At 43.9% G+C, this 23271-nt stretch overlaps 1 protein-coding gene across 4 annotated transcripts in view; it reads right to left on the bottom strand.

Moving 5' to 3' along the window:
- ARHGEF12 (Rho guanine nucleotide exchange factor 12) overlaps positions 1 to 23271 on the bottom strand; it is a 60798-nt gene that overhangs the window by 16126 nt on the left and 21401 nt on the right. Inside the window, exons 2-24 of one of the 4 annotated variants that reach the window (XM_065738481.1) lie at positions 22492 to 22515; positions 21840 to 21928; positions 20169 to 20225; positions 13190 to 13288; positions 12662 to 12711; positions 11845 to 11902; positions 11109 to 11287; positions 10503 to 10580; positions 9793 to 9912; positions 9181 to 9315; positions 7902 to 7973; positions 7066 to 7158; positions 6370 to 6480; positions 5766 to 5864; positions 5135 to 5177; positions 4627 to 4732; positions 3688 to 3825; positions 3127 to 3159; positions 2431 to 2545; positions 1369 to 1483; positions 912 to 1124; positions 344 to 473; positions 203 to 238 (exon numbers count right to left, since the gene is read on the bottom strand). In XM_065738481.1, coding sequence (XP_065594553.1) covers positions 203 to 238; positions 344 to 473; positions 912 to 1124; positions 1369 to 1483; positions 2431 to 2545; positions 3127 to 3159; positions 3688 to 3825; positions 4627 to 4732; positions 5135 to 5177; positions 5766 to 5864; positions 6370 to 6480; positions 7066 to 7158; positions 7902 to 7973; positions 9181 to 9315; positions 9793 to 9912; positions 10503 to 10580; positions 11109 to 11287; positions 11845 to 11902; positions 12662 to 12711; positions 13190 to 13288; positions 20169 to 20225; positions 21840 to 21928; positions 22492 to 22515 — 2193 coding nt within the window. The remainder of the gene's footprint in view (positions 1 to 202; positions 239 to 343; positions 474 to 911; positions 1125 to 1368; positions 1484 to 2430; positions 2546 to 3126; positions 3160 to 3687; positions 3826 to 4626; positions 4733 to 5134; positions 5178 to 5765; positions 5865 to 6369; positions 6481 to 7065; positions 7159 to 7901; positions 7974 to 9180; positions 9316 to 9792; positions 9913 to 10502; positions 10581 to 11108; positions 11288 to 11844; positions 11903 to 12661; positions 12712 to 13189; positions 13289 to 20168; positions 20226 to 21839; positions 21929 to 22491; positions 22516 to 23271) is intronic. The other 3 variants (XM_065738482.1, XM_065738483.1, XM_065738484.1) reach the window with 3 other exon arrangements.

Here is a 23271-nt window from a genome sequence, read left to right as displayed (position 1 = left end):
AAAGGGTTTATCTGCATATGATCTGCTCCACCTGTCCTATGCACAGGTGCTCCATTTCATCCACACGTTACTTCAGAACAGGAAAGATCATGCAAGCAACTGCACTGGCTCTGAGCCACGAACACTGCTGCATTCTACTTTGGAACCAATTAAGATATTAGTCAAATCAGTTAAGTTTAAATAGTTTTAAAAGCTCACTTACTTGCGAAAAGGCTTTGGTGTCCCCATGTCTACCACTCTGCAAAGGAAGAAAGGAATTAGGAGGGAACCACACCTGTAGGCTGCCCACCGACAGCTGCCCCACAGCCACTGTCACATCTAACCACTGGGGCACCACAGTTACCTCTCAGACTCTCCCTCCTCCTCTGGCAAGTTTTCCAAGGGAGATGGGAACTCAAAAGTAGTATTGGGTGTGCGGGGTGTGCCATCCACACAGTCATTAGCAGGAGGGGCTTCTCCTGTCTGCTTCGAGCCTGAGAGGGAATGAATAAGAAACACCAGGAGTCGTGTCAGATTAGAGTACATTAGAGTATGTCTTCACAAGCTCTTCATTCACAGCCTCATTCCAACTCAGAGCTAGAAGAACTGAATTTGTAAGCTTGGTAAGAAAAATCTCAATTAGGTATGTTTCCAGGCAACACTGATTTGTGCAGACAAGCACCTCAGGATGCTTTTTTCCCCACTGGATGATCCAACACCACCATGACAAAAGCCACCAGACAGTAATTTCTGGCTGCAATAAGGACTCGAACAGAGACAGCGTCTGAAAAGATGACTGAGCACTCAGGAAGATGACGTGCTGGGACATAAACACATCTAATGTGTCAGGTGCCTTGCATTAGAAGCGTGCTTTCCATATTCCACTTAAAATACAACTCATAATAGTCCCTCCACAACAGCATCATCCTCACCTGATTCACTGTCCTTGTTTCCCTCTGGAGATGAAAAAGGACCCACTGCCAAAGGAGACATTGGGTTGGCAGGTGGGTACACTGCATCTGTGCCATCACTGGAGGACCCACTCTGGCGAACCTTGCCCGAATCTGGTGGCTCTGGGCTCACAGAGGGCACTGCAGGGACATGCTTCTGATGGCGGTGCTTCTGCAGCTCTATGGCTCTGCCAACTGAACAAACACAGAGTTGTTACGGGGCTGAAAGAGCTTTTGCCTGTTCCCAACAGTCAGAAGCAGCAGTATTTCAGGATATCTACGTAAAGTATGTTCTTAAAGGCAAACAGATCTTAATTTAAAGAAGATAATTCTGCTGAGTCTTTTCAGCGCTGTTTTCTTTTTGTGTGCATGCATGTTTTGCTTTTAAAGACAGAGACTAGTTTTCAAGCTCATACTTGGGATGCATAAGTTTCCTTGCCTGACATACTTGCAGTGCTGTCATGTCGGCTTGGTCTCCTTGGTGGGCCCAAGATATTAGGAAAGCCTCTCCTCTTTCCTTTTTCATCTCCTTCTTTCTCTTTCTTGATACTTTGCTGCAGTAACACAGAGGACAAAGGAGCAAAGTAAACAGGTAACTCATTTCTTCAGGTTCAGTTGTTCACTGAGGTACTGACTAATTATTTCAAACAGCAGCAGCAGTTTGGTACGAGTTTATTTGAACCAAGTTGTTCAGGGGTCAGCATCCTGCAGCGTAACAGGCACACAGAGCACGAACAGCTTACGAATGGTGTGTGACAGGGTTAGCAGCACGGAGTCACAGCATCTTCAGAGATGCATCTGTTAAAAGCAAAAACTCACACCCTGGTCTTAACTTAGCAGGAGCTAAAAAACACTTCCCTCCCTGTGTTAAGAGACACATTTACAGTGACCAGCAGTGCCTTGCTTCTGTAAGAAACATCTTGTGACTCCCAAGCTCCACAAACATACAGATTCTAATCTGGGAAGGAGAAACACAACTCAGCATACCACTTCAGAAAGGCTGCTAATGCTCAATCTAACCTTTTCACACTGTCAGTGCAGAACTGCTTATGACAGCCTTAGCATTTCAAAGGAAGATGGAACACTGATGAAAATACGTGGAAGATGACTGCACACACCCACAGATGGAGTTTGGGTGAAAGAACTCATTATTAGCCAAGTTTCTAAAGACAAAAACTGAACTAGATTGACCAATAGCCTGCATAGATAGGTCCTCAAATGATTCAAGATCGTAACACGTGGAACAGTCACCATACCAAGTTTTAATAAGGTCAGAACTGTGAAACTCGCTTTAATTCAAGTATCTGAAAACATATGTACAACCCAGTCACAACTGTTCGGTTTTCTGTGCAGCTTGATAATCCTAGATGCTCCTGACACAATGAAGACAGTAAAACTACACCAACTTGTAGGGAGCCATACAAAAGTGTATTTTGAGTTCTAATGAAGCACCCATGCTGGGCAGCTTTAAACAAATGCACACAGGCCACAACACTACTACCTTGATCTTTGGCAAGAAACCAATCCGGCCACGCTTCTGCTCCAGGTTCCGAGCCTCCTTAGCTTTGACTCCCAGGTGCTTCATGTAAGTAAGAATCACATATTGTATGGTGGAACTGAAATAAATCAAACATAAAAGGTTCCATGGAGATTAATCAATCAAACCAGAAGCTTTTTTTGTTGTTGTTGTTTTGGGTTTTTTAATTATGAAACTATGCATTTCATACAATGGGAAAGACTCAGTTAATATTAGAATCAAATGTCTTGTAAACAAATTAGGTACACATCTGAAGCTAGATCACAGTTTAGGGTTACACTGAAAATCAGTCCAGTAATAGGCCTGGTTGCTGTAAGAGGAATAGTGAAAGCTAAGTGTGGCTGCAGGGTGTTAAACAAAGCAAATGGGGCACAGCACAACAGACAGTGAACGCTGAGGCTGGACTGAAACAACTACACGAAACAGATGAACGCTAAGCAACACTTTCTGGAGTGAATCAAAGACAGTGAACTTCAGAACAAGGAGCCTGAAAACAAGGAGGTGATGCTCCAAATTGGAGATCATTGTGCCAGCAGATTTAGAGAGTCTGGAGCTACAGCCAGCAGAGGGCTGTCTCGTTTTGCTTAGCAGAAGACAGAGCCAGCAGAACCAGCAGCAGCAATAGAGTTCTCATTTCTAAGACCACACAGCTTTCCTTACCTCTTGTCTTCCTCCAAAGGCTGAGATGTCATCCTATGTAAAAAAGCAAATGCAAATGAGAATGTAAATTTCTTTTTAGAAACGCAATTAACAATTAACACCCAGTCACATCTACCCAGAGTGTCAGCTCTTGTGTTCAAAGTGTCCTTTGCGAGATAAAAAAGCCCCAGGGAAAAAAGAAAAGCTAAACAAAAATGAAGGTTCAGTTGGGGAGATTGGGTTCATATCAGATTAAAAGGCAAAAGAAGTTCTGAAGCTATCTGCTTCTACAATCCAAGCAAAGGACTCGGATCAAATAATACATGAGACAACAATGGAAGCATTGCCACTCCCACTTGAGCAGTAGCTTCCTTGAGAAGATATATGGACTTTCACTAAGCCCTGGCTTACTTTTCACTATAATTACTCAAAGAAACATTCGTAGCAAGCCAGGGAAGCAATGCAGAAAGCACTGGTTATCAAATCGCTTCCGTGAGGAGTTCCTAACTCTTTTGCTCTGCACTTGTCAGGTTCAGGGTGAACCTGCTTTTACCTTTCACAATTACACTTGCCAACACTCACAGCACTTCCTCGATCTTGCCAATAATCTGTTCTGCACATGCTCTTTCCTTCTCCACTGCGTTCCGGTCACGAACCCTTTCTGCATCCAACTTGGTCAACTCTCCCTCTGCCAGGGTCAATCCCATACTACGTTTCTGCCTGAAATACAGAGAGAAGAAAGCATCACTTCAAAACAAATACTGCCCTGGAACAAGGGAAAGCAACCTCCTGACATTCAGAAGGTCAAAAAGGTTGTGTTATTGGTTTTTGGCATTTCTCTATAGCATTTGCACTCACTGTAGAGCAGATCTAAGTTGGTCTTCAGAGGGGCAATGTTTTATAGCTTTTATCAAGAGAAGCAGCCATGGCAATGATCAAGTAAGAGTGGGCAGCCAAGGTCATACATTTGAAGCATATACTTGAACATTTTCAGCTAAGAAGAAGCCAATAACTGAACAGACAATCTTGAGATGGTCTCTCATGCTAGCACAGAACGCTCATGACTGTACATGAACGAATAAAGTAATTATTGAATTATACAGTATGTAGATGACAGCTCTCTAAAGTGAGACTTCTTGCCCAAAGGGGAGTAAAAATAAAAACAAATTGATTAAAAAAAAAGTGTCCCTTGTTCAATGCAGAGGGGTTGGACTCAATGACCTTTAGAAGTCCCTTCCAACTCAAGTGATTCTACGATCCTACGAAGGATTCATGTAACACCATGAAGTAACAATACTCTGAATGTGACTCTGATAACAAGAATAAAGAATCCAGTCTTTGATACTGATCTTGCAATTGACTACATGCAGCACAGCATCAAAAAAGCACTCAAAATTGGGGAGGTGAGCCCTCTCAGCAGTGCTACCTTCCTATTCAGTCCAAGACAAACGTTCCTTGAATTTGGACTTCTCTCATATCAGGCATGAATTAAACAAAAACTGCACAGACAACTGCTGTTACCTGAAATCTTCCAGATTCCTCTGAACTTCTGGACAGACTTTATCTTGCATAGTTTGTATATAGTGGCGATGAAGCTCTTCAGGAATGAGCTCTGGCCTTCTTTTTTCTGTAAGTCAGAAGAAGTTAGCAGATTATTCTTTTGAGAACACAGATAGCTCACACTCCTTAGGATAAAGTCATTCACATGAATACTTTAAACCATCGAAGAATACCCTTTTGCCTTCCACTTACTGATAACATGAATTTTAGTGCCTTAAGTGCAAACAGCTTTGGTCACATCCAGTATCAGACCAAAAGACACACCTGCCAACGTGGCCAGCTCTTCCCACCATTAATGCATCTATCAGAGCAGGCACTATGCCCTCCATAAGAACCAAGCATTTTTTTTTTGGTCTCTCACTCCAAACACATGGTATTGTACATCTGAAGCAAACCCAGATGGTATTTGCTTGGACTGCCTCAAACAGTAGAAGGTGAAAAGCAGATCTCCAAAGTGAAAGTGCCTTACCTAGATCTACGGAGATTTCATCTGGTATTGGAACTTTAAGGTTCTGCAAAAGAAAAGGAATGCTGGGGGGCACATACAACAAGCAGCACCCCAATAAAACACAAAACAAAGCACACAATACAATCCCCTTCAAATTCAAGACCGTATAACCTGAATAGCTGGATGTATCATAGGGGAGGTTTCCATCCTGAATACGTTTATATATGTAATATAATACACAAGGATGATTTCATCTAAACAGGTGATAGCAGCCTCTGCTATACAACGTGGTAGTTTAACCTAAGATGGTGAAGAAGCTTCTCAGGCTTACCTACAAAACTGCCTAACCCTCACAACAGAGGCATCAATACACACGGGGCTTATTAACTAAAAGACAATGTACAACTAAAGGTAGATTACACATAACCAAATCATTTCTCCTATCAGACACCACATTCCCTGTGATTTACAGAACCACCATGGCATTTATGTTGCTATATTCAGTGCTAACGTTTTAAACAAAACAGTAAAACCCTTTTGATTCTTGAAGGCTTGAGGAACTCCTTAGTTTTCTTCCACTCCAGAGAGTAGAGAAAGGTAAAAGTCAACTTCCTAAATGTGCCTGAGACCAAAAGGAAGTTCTGGAACCTACTGCAGCTCGGTCCAAGAAGAACTGGTAAAACTCAAGGAAGACACGCCGAGTCTCTTTTGCATTGGTCTGCTTGTACAAGTCTGAGTAAAGGTAGCACAACTGTGGAAACAGGAAAAGTGATTTAGAGACACTACAACAACTCTTCCAACACCCCCACAACTGCAACCTTTCTTCACTGTATTTCAAAGAATTCAGCACTGTTGATTTGAAAGCCTTGTCAGCTATCTTCAGCCAACCAGTCTGCACAGGTAACCTAAGCTGGTCAGCTAGGCTGCCCCATAATCAGCAGGAAAGGGAGAAGAGGGACAGAGATCAGACTACACAACTCAGAACTGAAGGACAGGGAGCATCCCACAACCTTAGGCTGTAATTTAATGCCTTCAGTTAAATATTTATTTGCAAATAGCTGAATGTAATAGAGACAGTTCTCTTCATTCTTCTCTTCCTTTATCTGAAATACCCTCATGCCTGCAAAGGATCTGCATTTCCCTCCTTGCTGATCCAGCAGTCTCACTGGTGTTGCTACACGAGAACAAGGAGATCCTGAAATACTCTGGTTAAAACTACAAATGGTGGCCAGGGAAACAATTCTAGAACATCTTACCAATGCTGCAGGGTCAAACTGGGACACCACATGGTGCAGAAGAACAGCCAGGTGAGCTGGGCGAGACTTCAGGAGCTCAATGTTTTGGAAACAGCTGCATTGTCCATTTATCTGTAGAGGTACATGGAAACTGTTTGAATTATTCAAGAAAGCTACTATGCAAAAAACCAAGAAGCCTCTTCCAACAGCTTAGCACTTCATCTGTTTAATTGAAATAAAAGCTAAACGATTCCATAACCTCTACAGTACCATTCTAATATCCCAGGAAGAGCTTAAAATGACAACATACCTTTTAAACACACCCCTCAACACTGAACACAATACAGTGAAACACAGCTCAGAACAAAGGCAAACTGAAGTAACTCAAAACGAACATGACAAAAGCCATGTCAGCTACACTGCTGTGACCACAGTGCAGAACAGTTGGAAGAAAATAAGCAAAAGGAAACCAACGAAAGCAAAGGAGTTTCAAGAAAGATTGAAGTTTTAAGAAGAGTAACAGAAAGAAATAAAAGATAAAATTCCCAAGTAATACCATCTGGCATGATCAGTGGTTACAGAAAACATGCCCTAACTCTTAGTTCACAGTGAGTTCAACAAAAACAAGTCATGGAATAACTTGCAATTTAGACACAGAAAAACAGAATTCCCATCAATTGGGGTAGAAGGATGGCTGAGGCTACAAGTCATTCCCACCTGCTCCTGTTCAGTGTCAAAGTCATCATCCTCTGCTCCAATGATCTGTGGCCCCACACGGGACGAAGGACTTCCAATGCTGGACTGAGAGTCCTGGAGTGAGCCAGGAGTGGGAGAAGGGGAGGAAGAGAAGAGCACTGCAGTTACTGCCTTGGGACAGTAAACTTTCTTCACCCGGTCAAAGATACCACTAACATTTTAATTCTCCTCAAATTTCAACAGAAAGCCAAGTGCCTTCATTCAACCTAGTGCAAGCTTAGAGTTGCAAGATTCCTTTTAGCATAGTTCTACCAAATTGGGAGCATCCCGAAATGCCAAAGCAGATGACTCAAAACCAATTGCATCATCTACAGATTTCTGAGGACACTGAGCACATAGCATATGACAAATGTCAGCTTAGTATAAATGGGGAAATATGACTTTAGAAAGCCGTGTAGATGAGGGAAAAATACTTCAGAAATCATCCTAAGGAAAATGATAGCACTTCCTGCCACGTTCCATTTCTATCCACTCTTGAGGCCATAATGACCTAAAGAAAAGACACTGTTTTTCATTTAGGCTTGGATTCAGGGAATAAAACATGCACAACAGCTCTAGCTATTTTAGGTCCAGCTGTTTTACTGCTGATTATCTATTTCTCATCTCTAAATGGGCCTGCTCTTAAGCTCCATAAACATTTATTCAGCTAATTAACATTCCCTGCACAACTTTAATTGCGTTTCATTTTCTAATGCAAAGTTTATGGATACTTCATCTAAAAAGAGGAGAAAAAAAAAGCAAGCAAAATGGGAGCATTACAGGAGGTGCTGTTGTGATTCTTTATGTTTTGGACTCACAGTATCTTGAACCTCAGTCTTCTCTGGGCTCTCATCCAGATAAACCCTCTCCTTCAGGCCACTGCGAGGACTCTGGGAAAAAAGGAAGTTCAGCTCTGGTGAGTAACAGCAAATCCAGGAAAATGAGAACAGTACGGTACGTTTTTCAGCCACAACAGACAAATGTTTTCCCTTTTCACAGAGCCAAGTGTTAACCAGTTGAGGCACAAACAGGCAGACAGCACCACTCCAAAACAACAACAGCAACAAAAAACACCGACAAACAAAATAGAAAACAACTCGGTGCAGAAGTGGTAGCATGAAGAATGCCAGAAGCATTAAATACAGGCAGAGCTGTAAAGTCTGCCAGTGCACCTCTCTTTAGCTCTCTCTTTGCTCTCTCCACCTCTTACTGCAGTTTATGCAGCACTCATGCTGCTAGCTCTCTGGCTAGATCCTTTCCCATTTCCCAGTACTGACAGGATTCATTTATTAGGAAGACAGCTAAGAATTCTGTTCTGTGTTTATTATATACAAACGTGAGTGATGCCTCTAATCAGATAAGGGGTTGGCGGGGGAGTACTTGGAAATAATGTCATCTGTGCTGACGTTCTGGAGGTATATCTGACCCATCTTCCTATCTCTCCCAACTACTAGCACTGATTTAGCACCCACATCCTTAACTTAGACAACAAACTCAGGCCAAAGCCCAAGCACAGAGACACAATTCCACTGCACTAATCGAACAGTGACTTAATTAAGGATTAGGTGTTAAGGCACTCCAATAAGGAGACCATACGAGCACAGATTGATAACTGAGGAAAGAACAGACTAAGAGCTTTTACTGTTGGCAATAACTGAAGCTTATTTGGTACAAGTAAGGCTCTTCCTCACTTTCATGGCAACTTGCCCAGTGATCTGAGTCACAGCTACCATAATTGGAACATTAACATGCTCTTAAAAAGATACTCTAATTGGCCTCTCTCAATTTGGAGAAAGATGCTGCCATCCATCTTTCTTTGTCTGGTTACAGGGAGTGTGCCAGGAAAATCTAATCCTGGATAAGAACCCAAAACTCGCACTAATTCTTTCCCAGCCCCTAATGGGAAACCAGTATAGTATGGTTCCTTGGGGAAATGTTTTTGGTGAGTACACAGAGGCCCAGTCTAGTAATACACAGCCTTATTAAGACGTGGCACATATCAGTAATGCACAGAACAGCACTAACTTCAAGATTCTGCACAAGGAAAGCAAATCCAAGAGGTATAGAATCAAAATCACGGAGCTGTACAACACTCACATCAGCAATGTCACTGTTTGGTCGAGAGGGGCTGTCACTACTGTAATCCAGTTTGCTCAGAGCATCCCCACTCTCTGCCTCCACCTCACTGACCTGCAGCGATTCTGCCACAGACCTGGAGGACAAAACTCCATCCTAAAAAGACAAAGTGAGTTGTGAGCATCACTGAGCCAACAAAATATTTCAAGAGACAGTACTCAAACATCAGCTCTTTCAAAACCTGGACAGCCTACCCCATTTATAAAACCCCATGTATCCAAAAGAGGTTGCAATGGTCTTCTACGAGAAGATAACAGAAAATCATACCATGTTTTCATGACCTACACTGATAGGCAAACGAATACATTTCATAATTTGCACTTATTACTTTAAGAGCAGTTCTCCACGGATTGTTTTGAAGTCTGTTGTATAGTAAATTTCATATGTGGACACTGCACTGTATTGCTTGACAGCTTCTGCTAGCATATCACAAGTCTCAACTCCAGAGGGTGCTATCTGTCCGTACAAGCACCGAAGAGCATGGTAAGAAAATCCTGCTTGCCCAGAACACCATCATCTCCCAAGAATTTTCAACCAGAACATACCACAGAGAAGCCTGACACATTTGGTTACCTGAGCACAGCCTGTGGCTTTGGACAGCTGCTCCTGCAGCTGAGTAATGTGCTTCTTTGTTTCCTGTATCTCTCTGAGCAGTCGTGAGCTGGCAGATCGGCTATACTCTTCTTGCAGAGACTGAAAAGCAGTTTTATGAGGTTTCATCATCAGTGTCAGAGCTTACAACTACAACCTACTGTTAACCTTCCTTCCACTCACACATCAAAAATAACGTGCAGCACATTTGCACGACCGCTGTAGATGCTATGGACTGCCTATTTTAAGGAGCTCTCTTCTGTCCTGTGCCATAGGACAACTGCATTCTAGAGATCTACTGAAATAATCACAACTGCAGTGAGGATACAGCTGAAGACACAGTAACTCAGCACCACCACGGAGCAGTGTGCCAACTGCTGCTCCCAGAGAGAAATGACTCATGCTTAGTTTGAGTCACAGATGCTCACGTGTCCTGGGATTAGACCAGACTGACATATATGTACGTTTCCACTTAGAGCACCCACTGTTTTTTATTTTTTTTCCTACCCTGACAAGGGTCCTAAACTGCAGAGCTGATCAGTAAGAGTAATTAGCATACAGGAGAGAAAGACTACAACACAAATCATGTTAAGGAATGCTGAAAACGCTGCTGAACATCAGCAATCAATCCTCACAATCCAGCCCCTTCCCCTTCCTCCAGCCCTCCTGAAGGCAAGCAACAAATCCAGTACCTGCAGCCGCTCCTGCTCCTTCTGTAGCATCTTTCTCAGAATCTCCACCTTCTGGTTGTGGACAATATTATTCTCCTCCTAGAAAATATAGAAGAATTAAGGGTTAGTTAAACAGAAGGAAAAAAGAAGAAAGAAAAAAGAGAGAAGTGTTTGTGTATTGATTTGCTTTCCTTTCTCTTCTTTGCCACATGTCTGCACACCTTACAGTCCAATTTTTAAAAGGAATTACAGCATTGGATCAGCTCAGATCAGACAGTTAGCTCTGCCCAGGGCAAGGGGATGGAACCAGATGATCTTTAGGCCCCTTCCAACCTCAACCTTTCTGTGATCGTGTAATCTCACACTATGAGGACTGCAGAATATCTCAGAGACAACCGAGGAATAACCTCTCAGCTGCCTTTGCATTATCTCAGAGGGGATAGGATATGTTCTTGCAACATGCTTTTCCCATGTGATAAAATGCCCACTGGGTGGCCAGGCAAATATTCTATTTCCAATTTGTTATTTGTGCAAGAAGCTCAAAACAATCCCTTTGAGGAAAAAATACATGACTGCATTTTTTCCACTGCTAAATTGGTTCTCTGGAAAGAACACTTTAAATCTTACCCCCATAAGCACCGGGCTCGTGATCCTTTCTGCATTTCCTGATGTGCCAGGCGAATGGGGCGATGTCATGATGGGAGACATATGCCCAAATGCTGCCAGATCCACTTCAGAATCAGCCAAGGGAATCTGGGGCGACCCTGGTGGGCGCCCCTGAACAGTGAGAGCTACATAGGAACCCGCTGCAGGGAGAAAGGAAGCCGGATTTCAGGCATACTTGCAGATTTCTAAGGCTGCCATTTACTCTCCCCTCTTGTGATAATCACTCTTGATGAAAGCATGCAGTGTAATTTCTAGTCTACCAGGTTACATTTACAGTATACGTACACTCACACCACAGAATAAACTGTGCTAGGGCAGAAAAAAAACGCTAACATTTTCTTTCAACCAAGAATTCACTTCCTTTGTTAATGCCAGTGCCCTGCAAGCAACATAAAGCAATCTGCCTTAACACTGCTTGAGCAGCAACGGTATTTCAGGTGAGATCAGAACAGGGGAAGATAGCAGGCAAGGTCTGATGGTAACTTCAGATGCCAAACAAAGGAGAAACTGCAGAAGCAGCACCCCACATTTCACTTTACTGCCTGTTTTACACACACCCTTTACCCCTCAGCACGGGGCGTGATTAGACCTTGTCCGTGTCACTTGAAAGCTGAATCAGACATTGGTCCTTTAAATTCTGCCTTTCATGCTTTTTAAAGGGGCAAAGTGAAAAACACAGGAACATGCCTTTACTTACACCTGATCAGCTTTACCACCTCCAAATGGTTTGAGTGTGTTACAAGAGTGCCATTCACCTGAGGATATAGGAGGGAGGGAAAGAAAGCAAACTGTGTTTGGCTACAGCTCTCCAGACAAGGAAAAACTCCTTGGCACACACACATTACACAATAAACAATACAGCAGAATTAAGAACAGTAATGTTTTCCCCCATCTCTGTTTCTCTGTCTTTCAAGGCACTAACAGACAAACAACTTCTCTCTCCGCGTTTATTCAGTGAGCTCTACAAAAAGAAAACCACAGATACGTACCAAAGGAAACAAGCAACCAAATGTAGAGGGAGCAACCCCCCAGAAAGAGATTTTGGGTAGTTAGTTATCTTTACTCATTGCTTTAGAGAACTGGGGTTTCAACCTAGTGTATCTGCATTGTGGCAGCAGTAACACAGCCATCATTTTGCAGCACGGACTTACAAAGTCCTTCTAGTTAATGACTTAACTTCTAAGTTACTAGAGACTGAAAGATAAGACTGATGTGGGTGCAGATCTACTCCTCTCCCCTGCTGCTACATCTGCTCTCTACACTGATGTTTGAGCCTTGTAGGATGCTGACCTTACACCAAGTCCTGAGATGGGAACGATCCCCGTAACAAAACCAACATTCAGCAGCAGGCTCTCAGTGGTTACTGTACACCCCCAGAACAGGAAAACTTATACCATCCCTCCCTCCCACAGGCAAAAGCAAACATCAGCACAGAGACACCAATGACCTTCTTTCAGGGAAAGGGCCCATCTGATTTAAAAGATCGATTTCTCAGATGAGATGAATGCCCTTACCTTGATGATTCTATCACCTGTTTGCACTCCAGCTCGCATGGCTGCTCCATCTAGAGAAGCAAGAAACCATTTAGTTCCAATTTCAATAATAGTCACAGGAACTAGAAATGTTTTAATCACTTCTGTAATCTGTAGTTCCACGAGAAGCTACTTCCCATACCCAGCCCAGCTTCCTCTTTCTTTATCAGATTAAAATCTCTGAGTATCTAGACTGAAGAAGGCTCTGTTTCCACCTTGCAGTCGATACATCAAGCCACATTCCCACGTTGCCCTAATTCCTTCTTTCAAATGTAAGAGCCAGTTTGCAAACATATCCAGACACTGAGAGGAGGTGATTCACTGCATCCCAGCAGCACAGCACTCTTTGCCCATGCACATCTGTTTTGAAGCTCGGGATAGCTACTGCCATCCCACCCATCAAGGGAAGAATTCGGAGCTTCCTCCTCCAGCTCGTGTTCATGTTTCTTTGATTCACATGCAAACCCTCTAGGTTGCTCTCTGGTGAGCACACTGAGTGTGTCTGCTTACCTTCTTTGACGGACTGCACGAAGACCGGGTTGTCTCCGCTGACTGTCAGCCCAAATCCATTTTCATCCCGCTGGATAACAACACACCGCTGAACAAGACCTGCATAAGAAAAGTGGGGAAAGGGCAGGAGAAAGAGAAAGAGAGAAATACAAAGAGACACAAGCTAGGCATCAGTCCAAAACTTTATCCTCCTAGATAATCACAGAGCACCGAAAGAAACTGGTACAAGACAACAGAGGGAAATATATATGAGAGACAGAAACAGGGCAGCAGTCCAGAAACTGATAGGAATGTCAGGACAGGTCAAGCTCATTGCTTCGGTTACACAACACAGAGATACACAACAGCAGAGATGCAGACAGCTCAGGCACATCAGGCACAACCTGAGGTAACAGCAGCTTGTAAATAAGAGCAGCTATGTGCATGTACCAATGAGCACAATTTCCCTTTGCCCAAACCAAAGAATAGCATTGGGTTGATAGGGTCCGGTGCAAAGTCAAAACTAATTTCTACAAGATACTTAAAAAAAAATAATAATAATTAGGTCACAAATCTCTCACACCAACACCAGTGGTTGTACTAATGCAGATATACTGATCAGAATAATGCCTTCTGCAAAATCCCATCTCAGGACACCTTCTGCTCCAGGTGAGAATACTGCACAGACCCAGGGCAGCAGCAGTGAGGAGTTACTGCTACACATGCTATGCTTCTGAAATCAAGACCGTGCTTCCCACTGAGCTACTTCTGGGCTAAGTATGGGGCCAAAATCCCAGCAGTTCTGAGCCTGAATCTGTTCCTCCTCCCACGTGCTGTGTGACAACATCAAAGGAAAATTGTCTTTCTTACTGGAAACACTCGGTATAGCATTATAGCATGAACACAAATACCGATGCAGGGACAGATGTACTCAGTAGGTGCAGAGCTTTGCAAAGGCAAAGTGCAAGACATGTCTACTGTTCACCTGAAAGCGAAAACAAGGGAAAGAAAGGAAGAGAAAAAGGCAGCAGCCCCTGCACACTCACAGCAGAGCACTTCCCTGACAGCTTCTGCACAGCACCCACCACAATGGAGCCTTTATCTGGAAGAACAACTTCAGAACTCTGCAAAACGCTTCAAGGATGTTGTTTTATTTACATAGCAGAAACCACTAGCTGCTAAACATCACCCTTCCTTCCAGCAGCCTGCTTTGCTTCTCAAGCCACATCAGGCAACAAATTCTGCTGCCAGCATCTTGAGATAGACGTGGAGTTCTCCTCCACAATCAGATACCAAATTGTAGCAGCGTTTGGTGTGGCAGGAGCAGAAGGAATTGAGAAGATGCTGCTCCAGCAAGACAGTTTTTTGCTGGAATCATTTTTTAAGGGATGGATTGTAAGAAAGTGCACAGCCACATCCACGTTTTAAATTGCTTTCGCACCAGTACAGCTCTGCAGCAACTCCCAATGGAAATGAGGAGTCTCAGATGAAACACTGCCTACCCAGTCAGCCCTGTTCTCCTGGAGCAGGGCCCATTTGGAAGCAGTGTGGGAGTGCTGGTGATTTGCACTGCAGCACTTCTGCACCCATCTGGTCCCAGCACCGTACCCCAGTAACTCCCCGTGTGCTCAGAAAGCAGGAACAAATGATGCTGCACACGGAGACCTGCAGCGAGCTGCTGAGATGGATGCAAGGTGAAAGCAGACAGCAGGAAGAAAAACCACCACCTTTCACACCCTCTTCATATGCTTAAGTGAGAGAACATGCCTCTCCCTTTTGTACCTCCCATTTTTCTATATGACCAAGCTTCTTCAAGTCTCGCTTCACAAGAATGATGCCCCAGGGTGGGGTGTGGGAAAGAGAACACATGCTATTTCATAAAAACAGCTCGTTTTAAACCCTGCTGCCAGACGTGCAGGTTTTATGAGTAAGACACTAACTAAGCTTTTGACTCATAAGAACTTTCCTCGCTTAAAGGCACAGCGTAGCCCTGTGCACTCACTGCTCAGCCATGACAATTCTCTCTCCCAGAACCAATAACCCCAGGATCTAGTGCACTGATAAGTTTCCTCCTTGAATGAGTTGCATTAGGGGATGCAACAAAAGTTGACCTTTCAGATTACTAATTAAGCCCCAAGTTAAACAGCTTCACAGCACAAGTCTCAGCTTCACCCAAGACCATCTTTTCATTCTACAGTGAACTGAAATCAGGCTCACTCAAACCCAAATTATTCCAGTATCGCCACTTCCCTGTAGTTGTTCACTCTGGATGAGAAGCAGGCACTCAGCACTTCTCTAAGACAATATAACAGGGCCTGGCAGATTATAATCAGGTTTCCACGGGCCAGCTGAGACACCGTGCCTGACAGAGACACACAGCAGCCTCACAGGGATGTAAAGCACTACCTGGGAACAACTTCACCCACTTTAAGTCAAGTCTGCCAGCTTGGCACAGCAACAGACCCCACGTTAGCAAGAGGAGATGGGTTTTCATTCAGGTTTCATTCATTTTTCACTCGTGCTGAGCAGAAGCTATGAGCTGTTCACTGTGAAGGCTCTCACTGGGGTATTTCACTTATTCCAGCTGAAGCTTAAGGAAAATTACAAGGTCAGTGGGACTCATTGCTGACAAAATCGAATCAGCAACAATCCTATTCACATATTTGCTTTCACGTGACAGCGTCTTGCAATGAGGAAACCTCACTGTAACTGTGTTTTAAGTAAAAATTAAAATATATAGAGAGAGATTTTCATGTTTTGAGTGGATTCGTAACATTCTATTGAAAACAGTTATCTTTAAAATTCTTTTTCCTTGCCAGGACAGGTAAGTGAAACAGCATTAGGAGCAAGAAACTAGTTTGTAAGGAAGAGATTCAGGAAGAGATTCAAAAGACTCAGGACCTTCACAAAACAACATCTGCAACTGGGAAATGCCTGAAAGGATCCAAATGTATAAACATAAAGAAAAAAAATGGAATTATTTTGGGTACTCAAAATGAGTAAGCATGACCTGTGCAACCTGGCCTAGGGAGCTGCTCTGGCAGGGGGGTCGGACTGGAGGTCCTAGGTTGGACCCTAGAGGTCCTTTACAACCCCTACAACTCTGATTCTCCATGCACTTTGCAGTATCCAAAAGCTGCTGGACCTCAAGCCACGGGTGCAGCAAAGCAGCTCAGTGCGTGCTGCAGTGGAAGGTTTAAGATGAGAAATGAAAGCAGTTCCAAATCTAAGAAGAAAAAGATGTTAAAGGGGAAAGCGAAGACGACCAACTCTTCAATAGGTGGCACAGTTCCCTCTGGACACCACAGCCCGGATCCCCTGCCCCTCTCAATTTGCCTTTTGGAAGGCTGAAGTCCCAACCCCAAGGTCACCAGCACACCATGCTAAAAATGAGCGTTCCAGGCAGTTTGGGCAGAAACATTTCAACTGCCCATGAGCTTCCTTAGTTAAGGGATCATTTACCGTCTCCTACAGATCCTAAATATTTTGAAGCTGTTCCATAAAACACAAAATGTCACGTCCAAAGCAGGGCACCACAAATCAGGAGCTCATTCTGAAAACTTGACTCCCATAGCAAAAAGGAGCTCCTGCTCTGCTCCGACTGTGCGGGACACTGCATGGGAGGAGACTTCTGAACTATAACCTCCCCAGAGGCACGAGGCCACAATGGGAAAATGCAATTCAGTACAGCGATTGGACATGAATCATTCGATAAACAAAAACAAACTCCTTGGGGCTTTGAGAACGTCCAAATGTTTCACTTTGGTAGGGAAGCTTTATTTCCATCAAGTGTTTGCAGAAAACCCGCTCCACAAAATAAATAAAACCATCAGCTTCTATGCAGGAAATTTCTCACTGGGGGAAATTCTGTATTTCAGTGCGTTTTGGTTATTACCACGTTGTTCTCCATGGGAAACGGATTCCTCCAGAAGTCACGTAGAGCCAGAGCACAAACTATACCATCTGAGACGAGTGCAGTACGCAGTCTCTTGACAGAACTGCTCATGACAATGGCACTAGAAGCCACTCACAAAACAAGGCATTGTAGCCTTTCTAGAAGAAAGGGACAACGTGTTTTAACCATTAAACACAGGACTGGCAGCTCCCATAGCAACGATGCATTCAGTCCCCGTGGTCAAGTGCCCCTTGCTCTCATCAGGGCTGGTTCTGGCTATTACAGGGCAGTGATGAGGGGCTCCCAAGAGGCCTTTTAAGAGGCTGGAAAAATGGACTCAGCATAAAGGCACAAGGCTGGCAAGAAACAAAACAGGAACTCTACAGTTCGATGCAGAAACACACCAGCAGGGGGAAAACCTGGGTTTTCAAAACAAAACAAAAACAAAGATTCAAAAACTTCCCCCAGAAGTTGAAGGCAACATGTGAAAGTGCGTGCATAAGGTCTAGTCTAGGGCTAGAAACTGATCAACACTGAATATAAAAGACAAAAGAAGGTGTCTTAGGAGAGCAATCCAGTCATGGGGGAAGGTAACCGATACCCAACCTCCTGCTCTTAGAGTTATTTTCAATTTTCAGTTTGTTTGAGAGACAGGAATCCTACTTGAAGCAAGAGGTATGAAGCACTGGGGAAGATTGTGGCATGAATTATTAAATTATAGCCTACTTGAAGCTATACCCAATCCCTCTGCTCATCATTTAGGCTTCGCTGAGTACCCAGAAATGAGCTGGTTGGATTTACGAGAGAAAATACCTCACTCTAAGTTTGATATGATCATAAATCAACTTCTGTACATCAAAACAGTTTCCCTACCTAACCACTCTGCCCCCCAGACCACTCAGATATTTCAAAAAATTCTGGTCTGCTGCTCCTTAATTCAGAATTTCAAGAGGTCAGAACAAACACCCATAGAAATCGCACCTCCTTTCCCTGATGTCACTCAGGACTTTTCCACTATTTCCTTTCCAAAAAGCCAGCCCAAGAGAGAGGCAGTTAGCAGCCAGTCACCAGCGAGAAAAATATCAGTACAGTATTTCTACTTGCAGGTCTTAAAATATTTTGGTCCCTTCCAAAGCAAACAACAAACCTCTCTGCACATACCGCAGGACCTGGGAAAAGCAGAGGGGAGAGACAAAAGGCAGGGAGAGGTCCAACACAGAAAGGGCCACTGGAAAGGAAGGATGAGTGGAAACTGCTCCCAGAGATGCTGGGCACGGACAGAGCATCTGCAGGAAACTTTGGGGGGAAGTGAAAGCTTAAGTTAGGAAGTCATGTTTCTTTCTGCCACACATGAAAACCAGGACACTGTGCAGACTGAGGGAGAAGTATAAACACAGATACATTCCATTAAGCATACCAAATGTTTCCTGTAATTAAACTAGAATAGTCTGACAGCACCTCCAGCTCAATGAAGGTTCAAGCCATAGGGATCCAGTCAGCTGTGCTGCCACCAGCCAGCATTGACCCGGCAGAGGAAAGAACTAGATAAGGCTTCAACATAAGCTCATCAGAAACATCGTCCCCAGATATGCACCTTCTGAGCAGGCTGTTTCCTTGTTCATTCCTTCAGAGCAGAGGAGGCAGGTCTGTAACCTGCAGCAGGTCAGGTTTCCAGCTCTACTGAAGCAAATTAAGGCACTCTCAAAACCTGCTTACAGCTCCTGAGGAACCGTCTCACACCCTGAGGAACCCAACTGTCTCATATTTTTTATTAAAAAAAAAAAGTAATAAGTATGATGCAAAACTCCAGGGAAAGCAAAGAGATTTCTATTAACTGAAGGAACAGATCACATCTCCCTAAACCACACCAACTGAACAGCTTTGCTGTGTTGGTTTAGAAGGAACACTATGGGTTTTTCTGTTTGTTTGTTTTGCTTTTATTTCTTTATGTTCCTTACAATCAGAGCTATGACAGCAACATGTTGTATTACACGGGAGGTCTGAGAAGCAACATTACCAGGTAGCTTTATTCCAGTGATATAACACAGCTGACACTGCAAGAGTGATTGCATCTGTTCAAAGGCTACAGGAGTAATGCAGCAAGCACAATTACCAGCAAAGAAAAATCAGAAACAGAAAGCATTACGGACAAGTATTTCAAATACCAGGAAGAAACAGCGAAAGGCAAGAAAGCCAGCCCATGACTGGAGACAAGACAGAGCTGGAAATAACAAGATGAGAAACGCGATGTGCAGCAGTACTGGCCAGGCTCAGCTCGAGCCCAAGGGTCCTACAAGCTGGCAGAGTTCAAGAGACCACCCACCAGCCCGTGACAACTTCTTACATTTAATTTTTTAAGATAGGAGTGCTTTAGGGCTCACAAATCCAACAGGTGGTTAACGTAAGGGTGGGAACAAGAGCGTCACAGTCAAAAGCCTAACATATCTGATGTAGGCTGAAGAAAGCAGGAGGAGCAAACAGGCTCTGCTTGGCAGACATTCCTTCCAGCAGCACCCATCGTGCCGTGCTGGCAGCGTAACGATGCGTGGGGCCACTCCTGTCCCAAACTGCTTCATGCCAATTTGTTCCAGCCTACAAGCTGCCAGCACTGTAACACACGGCAATGCCGAAGGACCAGGGAGGTTACTCCTTGTTTTTTCCACTTCTGTTAGGAGATCCTTCACGGACAGTGCAAAATATTGAACCGCCGGCTCATCCGGATTAACAGCTACAATTAGAGCAAGACAGACTTGTCTACAACTACACGAAGTCCTGCAGAGCCCAGCACGAGCCGCCCTCACACAGTGCCAAAAACACGTGATGGCACAAGGCCTCCAAGAACAGCAGCCCCAAGTTTTCCCAGTTAGGAACAGAGATCGGGCGAAGGGGTGACGGCCTGTGCTTGTCACCTGTGGGTTAGTTTCCAGCCACTACAAGAACTACAAGCTGATACACTGAAGCGACATTAAAACCCAGTATCCCACTCCTGGCTGCAGAGCCAACCATGCGGATCACGGAAGGGATAAATAAAAGCCTCGGGTGCACAGACAGAAAGCATGGAGCAGACTGCAAAGGTGCAAGGCTGCAGCAGCTGCTGGAGCTTACCATACGTCTCGGATCTACTCTCCTCCGAACTAGACTTTGTCTTCTTGGAGGAGCTATCTGCACGAGAGCAGGAGAGAAGGAGAGAGAGATATAGAAAATATGGAGACCACACGTGAGAAAAAAAAAAAAAGAGAGAGAGAAAAAAACTTCATGAAAAACACAGATTGATTTATTAGGTTAAATCGTGCAAAACACAAATAAGATGTGAACAAAACATAGGTGAAACATTTGGAATAAGGGGTGAATAATACGAGTGTGAAGACACAGGTAAAATAACAAAGAATCTATCACAGAATCTGAGACACAATAAAGGAAGCTCTCTGCTATGAGCTACAGGAAATATTCAGGGCAAAAAAAAAACAACAATTCAAACACAGAAATTCTGGTGACACCCATCTCCAGAGTATATGATAAACATATGCACAGCAGTTCAGCATTCTGAATTCACCCCTTTAAAAGAAAAGGAATTTTATGGAGGCTACTGTATGCAGTTCATCTACCAGGCCAGGTCACGAGCGTCCCAGCAGTGGTGCCAGGTAGCAGCTCTCAAAAAGTGAATTACTTTTATCAAATTAAGATTAGAAGACTCCTGAAGTTTGCTTCTGAAGAATTCTTTCCACCAAAGAGGTTCACAGCCTCAGCTCTCCCTCAGCCAACCCCAACTGAAACAGTTTTACATGACATATTCCCAAGGACAAAGGAAGACATCCACTAATTTAAATTCTTTCCTCTACAAGATTTTTTGTTGTTGTTGTTGCTTTTTAAACAGACATTACGAGCCCATTTTAATTTATTCTGTGCACATCAGGAAGGAGCAATGCAGCCAGTGGCAGGAAGCATTAATGAACAGCACAGTTTATAAACATCAGCTCCACATGCCTTGTGTAAAACACATTCTGTGAGCTCTACAGCCTTCCAATTCAGCTCTCATCTCTTCCACGAGCCCCAGGGAATTGAGTGGACTAAACAGCAGAATGCACAGACATGGAAAAGCACATTGCACGGGGCCACGAGGCTCAGGCAAGAGCTTGTCATGCATTTCATGAACACACACGGTAGTCACTGTGTTAGTCTTTCACAGAGGGAAGGAAAAATCCCTGCATGCGCCCTAATTTCCATGACAGGTTGACCAAGCTGACCTCTCAGCAAGTTAAAAAAATAAAATAGGACAGCACAGCCTTTGTTTGTCGTAAAATGCACCGTGTTGGAAAGTACAAACTCGTTTTTACAAAGGACAGGGATGGTCGGAAATCTACTGAAGTTCAAAAGATCCAATAAGGAATACTAGCTCCAGTGGAGTCTGTAGGGTCTCAGATGTCACACTTTTTTTCTGCTCAGCAGCCAAAAGAACTACTCACAACTAATTACAGTGTTTGCCTCCTGAAATTTCAGACTAACTTCTCTGAAAGAGGAAGCAGTTGTAATTACTCACTGACACCACTAATCTGGGTTTATTCTCACACAATTAACAGCTACTTTGTCGATGAGCACGTTTAAAAGCAAGCTTGTATTCATTTCAATGCCTGCGTGCCTCAGAAGGGCTCTGCAAGCACAGAACAGCCCCACTCCTGAAAACCACATTGGTTGACACACTAAAACTGGTTTCATTCCGACCTCCAGAACCTTCCAAACCCAAGCCTGGATTTAAAACCTGCAGTTTTAAGGCTTTACCTGTCGGATCGAAGTCGTGGGTGCTGCTGCAGCGCTCAACCTTCTGCTTCTTGTCGGCTGGAGACTCTCTGCTCAGAATGCTGCCGTGCCTGTGGTAAGCAAAGCAGAGTTCTGACCACTGCACACATCACTGCTGCTCCACCAGCGAGTCTTGGAAATGACCTTAACTAGCCCTGATTGCTAACGATGTTCAAGCAGATACTATGCAGTGCACTCGCTGCTAAACCTATTCCCGGACTGTCTTTAAGATGAAAAACGATCTCCCAAAACACTGAAAATCCTCCCCCCAAATCATAACTCCACCTCCTCTCCCAGCAAACATTAAATGCCCATCTACACAAGGAGCACCCACCACCAACCACCCGAAGGAAACCCCTGGCTGCCCTGCACCAGCAGTGCTGCTTTCTCTGCCCACCTCCAATCCCAGCTATGATCATACGCAGCAAAATGCAACGCTGCCCCGTGCACTTTGAGTGCATCACCAATTAAGTTTTTAGTACACTACCCTGATCTAGGTATTAATCTGCTGTTGTCTGTACTGGACTCTTCTACCCATGCTTGCATATATATATTTTTAAAGCATTCCTCCTCCTTCCATGCTGTACTACATATAACATGCAATGCAGACAGCACTCAAATATCAGCAACTCACCTTGTAGGTTTTTTGAGAGGAAACCTGAAAAGAAGAAACAACAAGTTTAATGAACTTTTGGAGAGCCTCGGTATTACATCTGATATCGATGCTTATGCTTAAATACAAAGTTATCCTACAGTCCTGCAAGGCCTTCAGCAGAGAATAACCAATCTTTTCCACTTCAGCAAATTATTGGCTCATCGAGGCAAAAAGTTATCAGGGTAAGGTATCCAACAGGACATAGAGCAGAATTCATGCTGTCAAATCCAGTGGGTTTATCTTTCCCATAAGATCATCATCTTCTCATAACAAACAGTTCAGTCACTGAAAACTAACGTGGCCCAATTTTTCAGCCTGCTGATGGATTGATAATCCATCATCTGCAGAAAGCTGAGACTCTCACTGAAAGTTCTCCTAGAGCTGCAACACCCCACTACCTGCCTGCCACGCAGGCTCCATGAAGCCCAGCAACACTGCAGCTCGTGCAGACGCTTCCTAACAAGATCTCTTAACTATTTTCATGAAACTGTCAAATTTCAGACAACGGTGTAAAGTTAAGCTGGAATTGCAGTAACTATTCCGGATGTTACTTCTGAGACGCAGACAACATAAGCAACAGGAGCTCAGAGGCAAAAGCAGGCAGAAGAAGTGTATGTGCATTCTGTAATAAGCAGGACCTACAAAAGAAGGATTTTTTCCCCCTGAACTACCACAGACAAACGGCAGAGGAAGGAGTATGCCACCCAGCTTAAAGCACCAACCTCTACTCCGTTTTGCTCAGAACTTTTCAGGAGCTTC

This window comes from Cyrtonyx montezumae, unplaced genomic scaffold, assembly GCF_038088225.1.
Source record: "Cyrtonyx montezumae isolate F1298 unplaced genomic scaffold, pur_monq_1.0 scaffold_22, whole genome shotgun sequence".
Lineage (NCBI taxonomy): Eukaryota > Metazoa > Chordata > Aves > Galliformes > Odontophoridae > Cyrtonyx > Cyrtonyx montezumae.
Note: the sequence above shows the minus strand (reverse complement) of the source record. Positions and strands in the feature narration are given on the sequence as shown.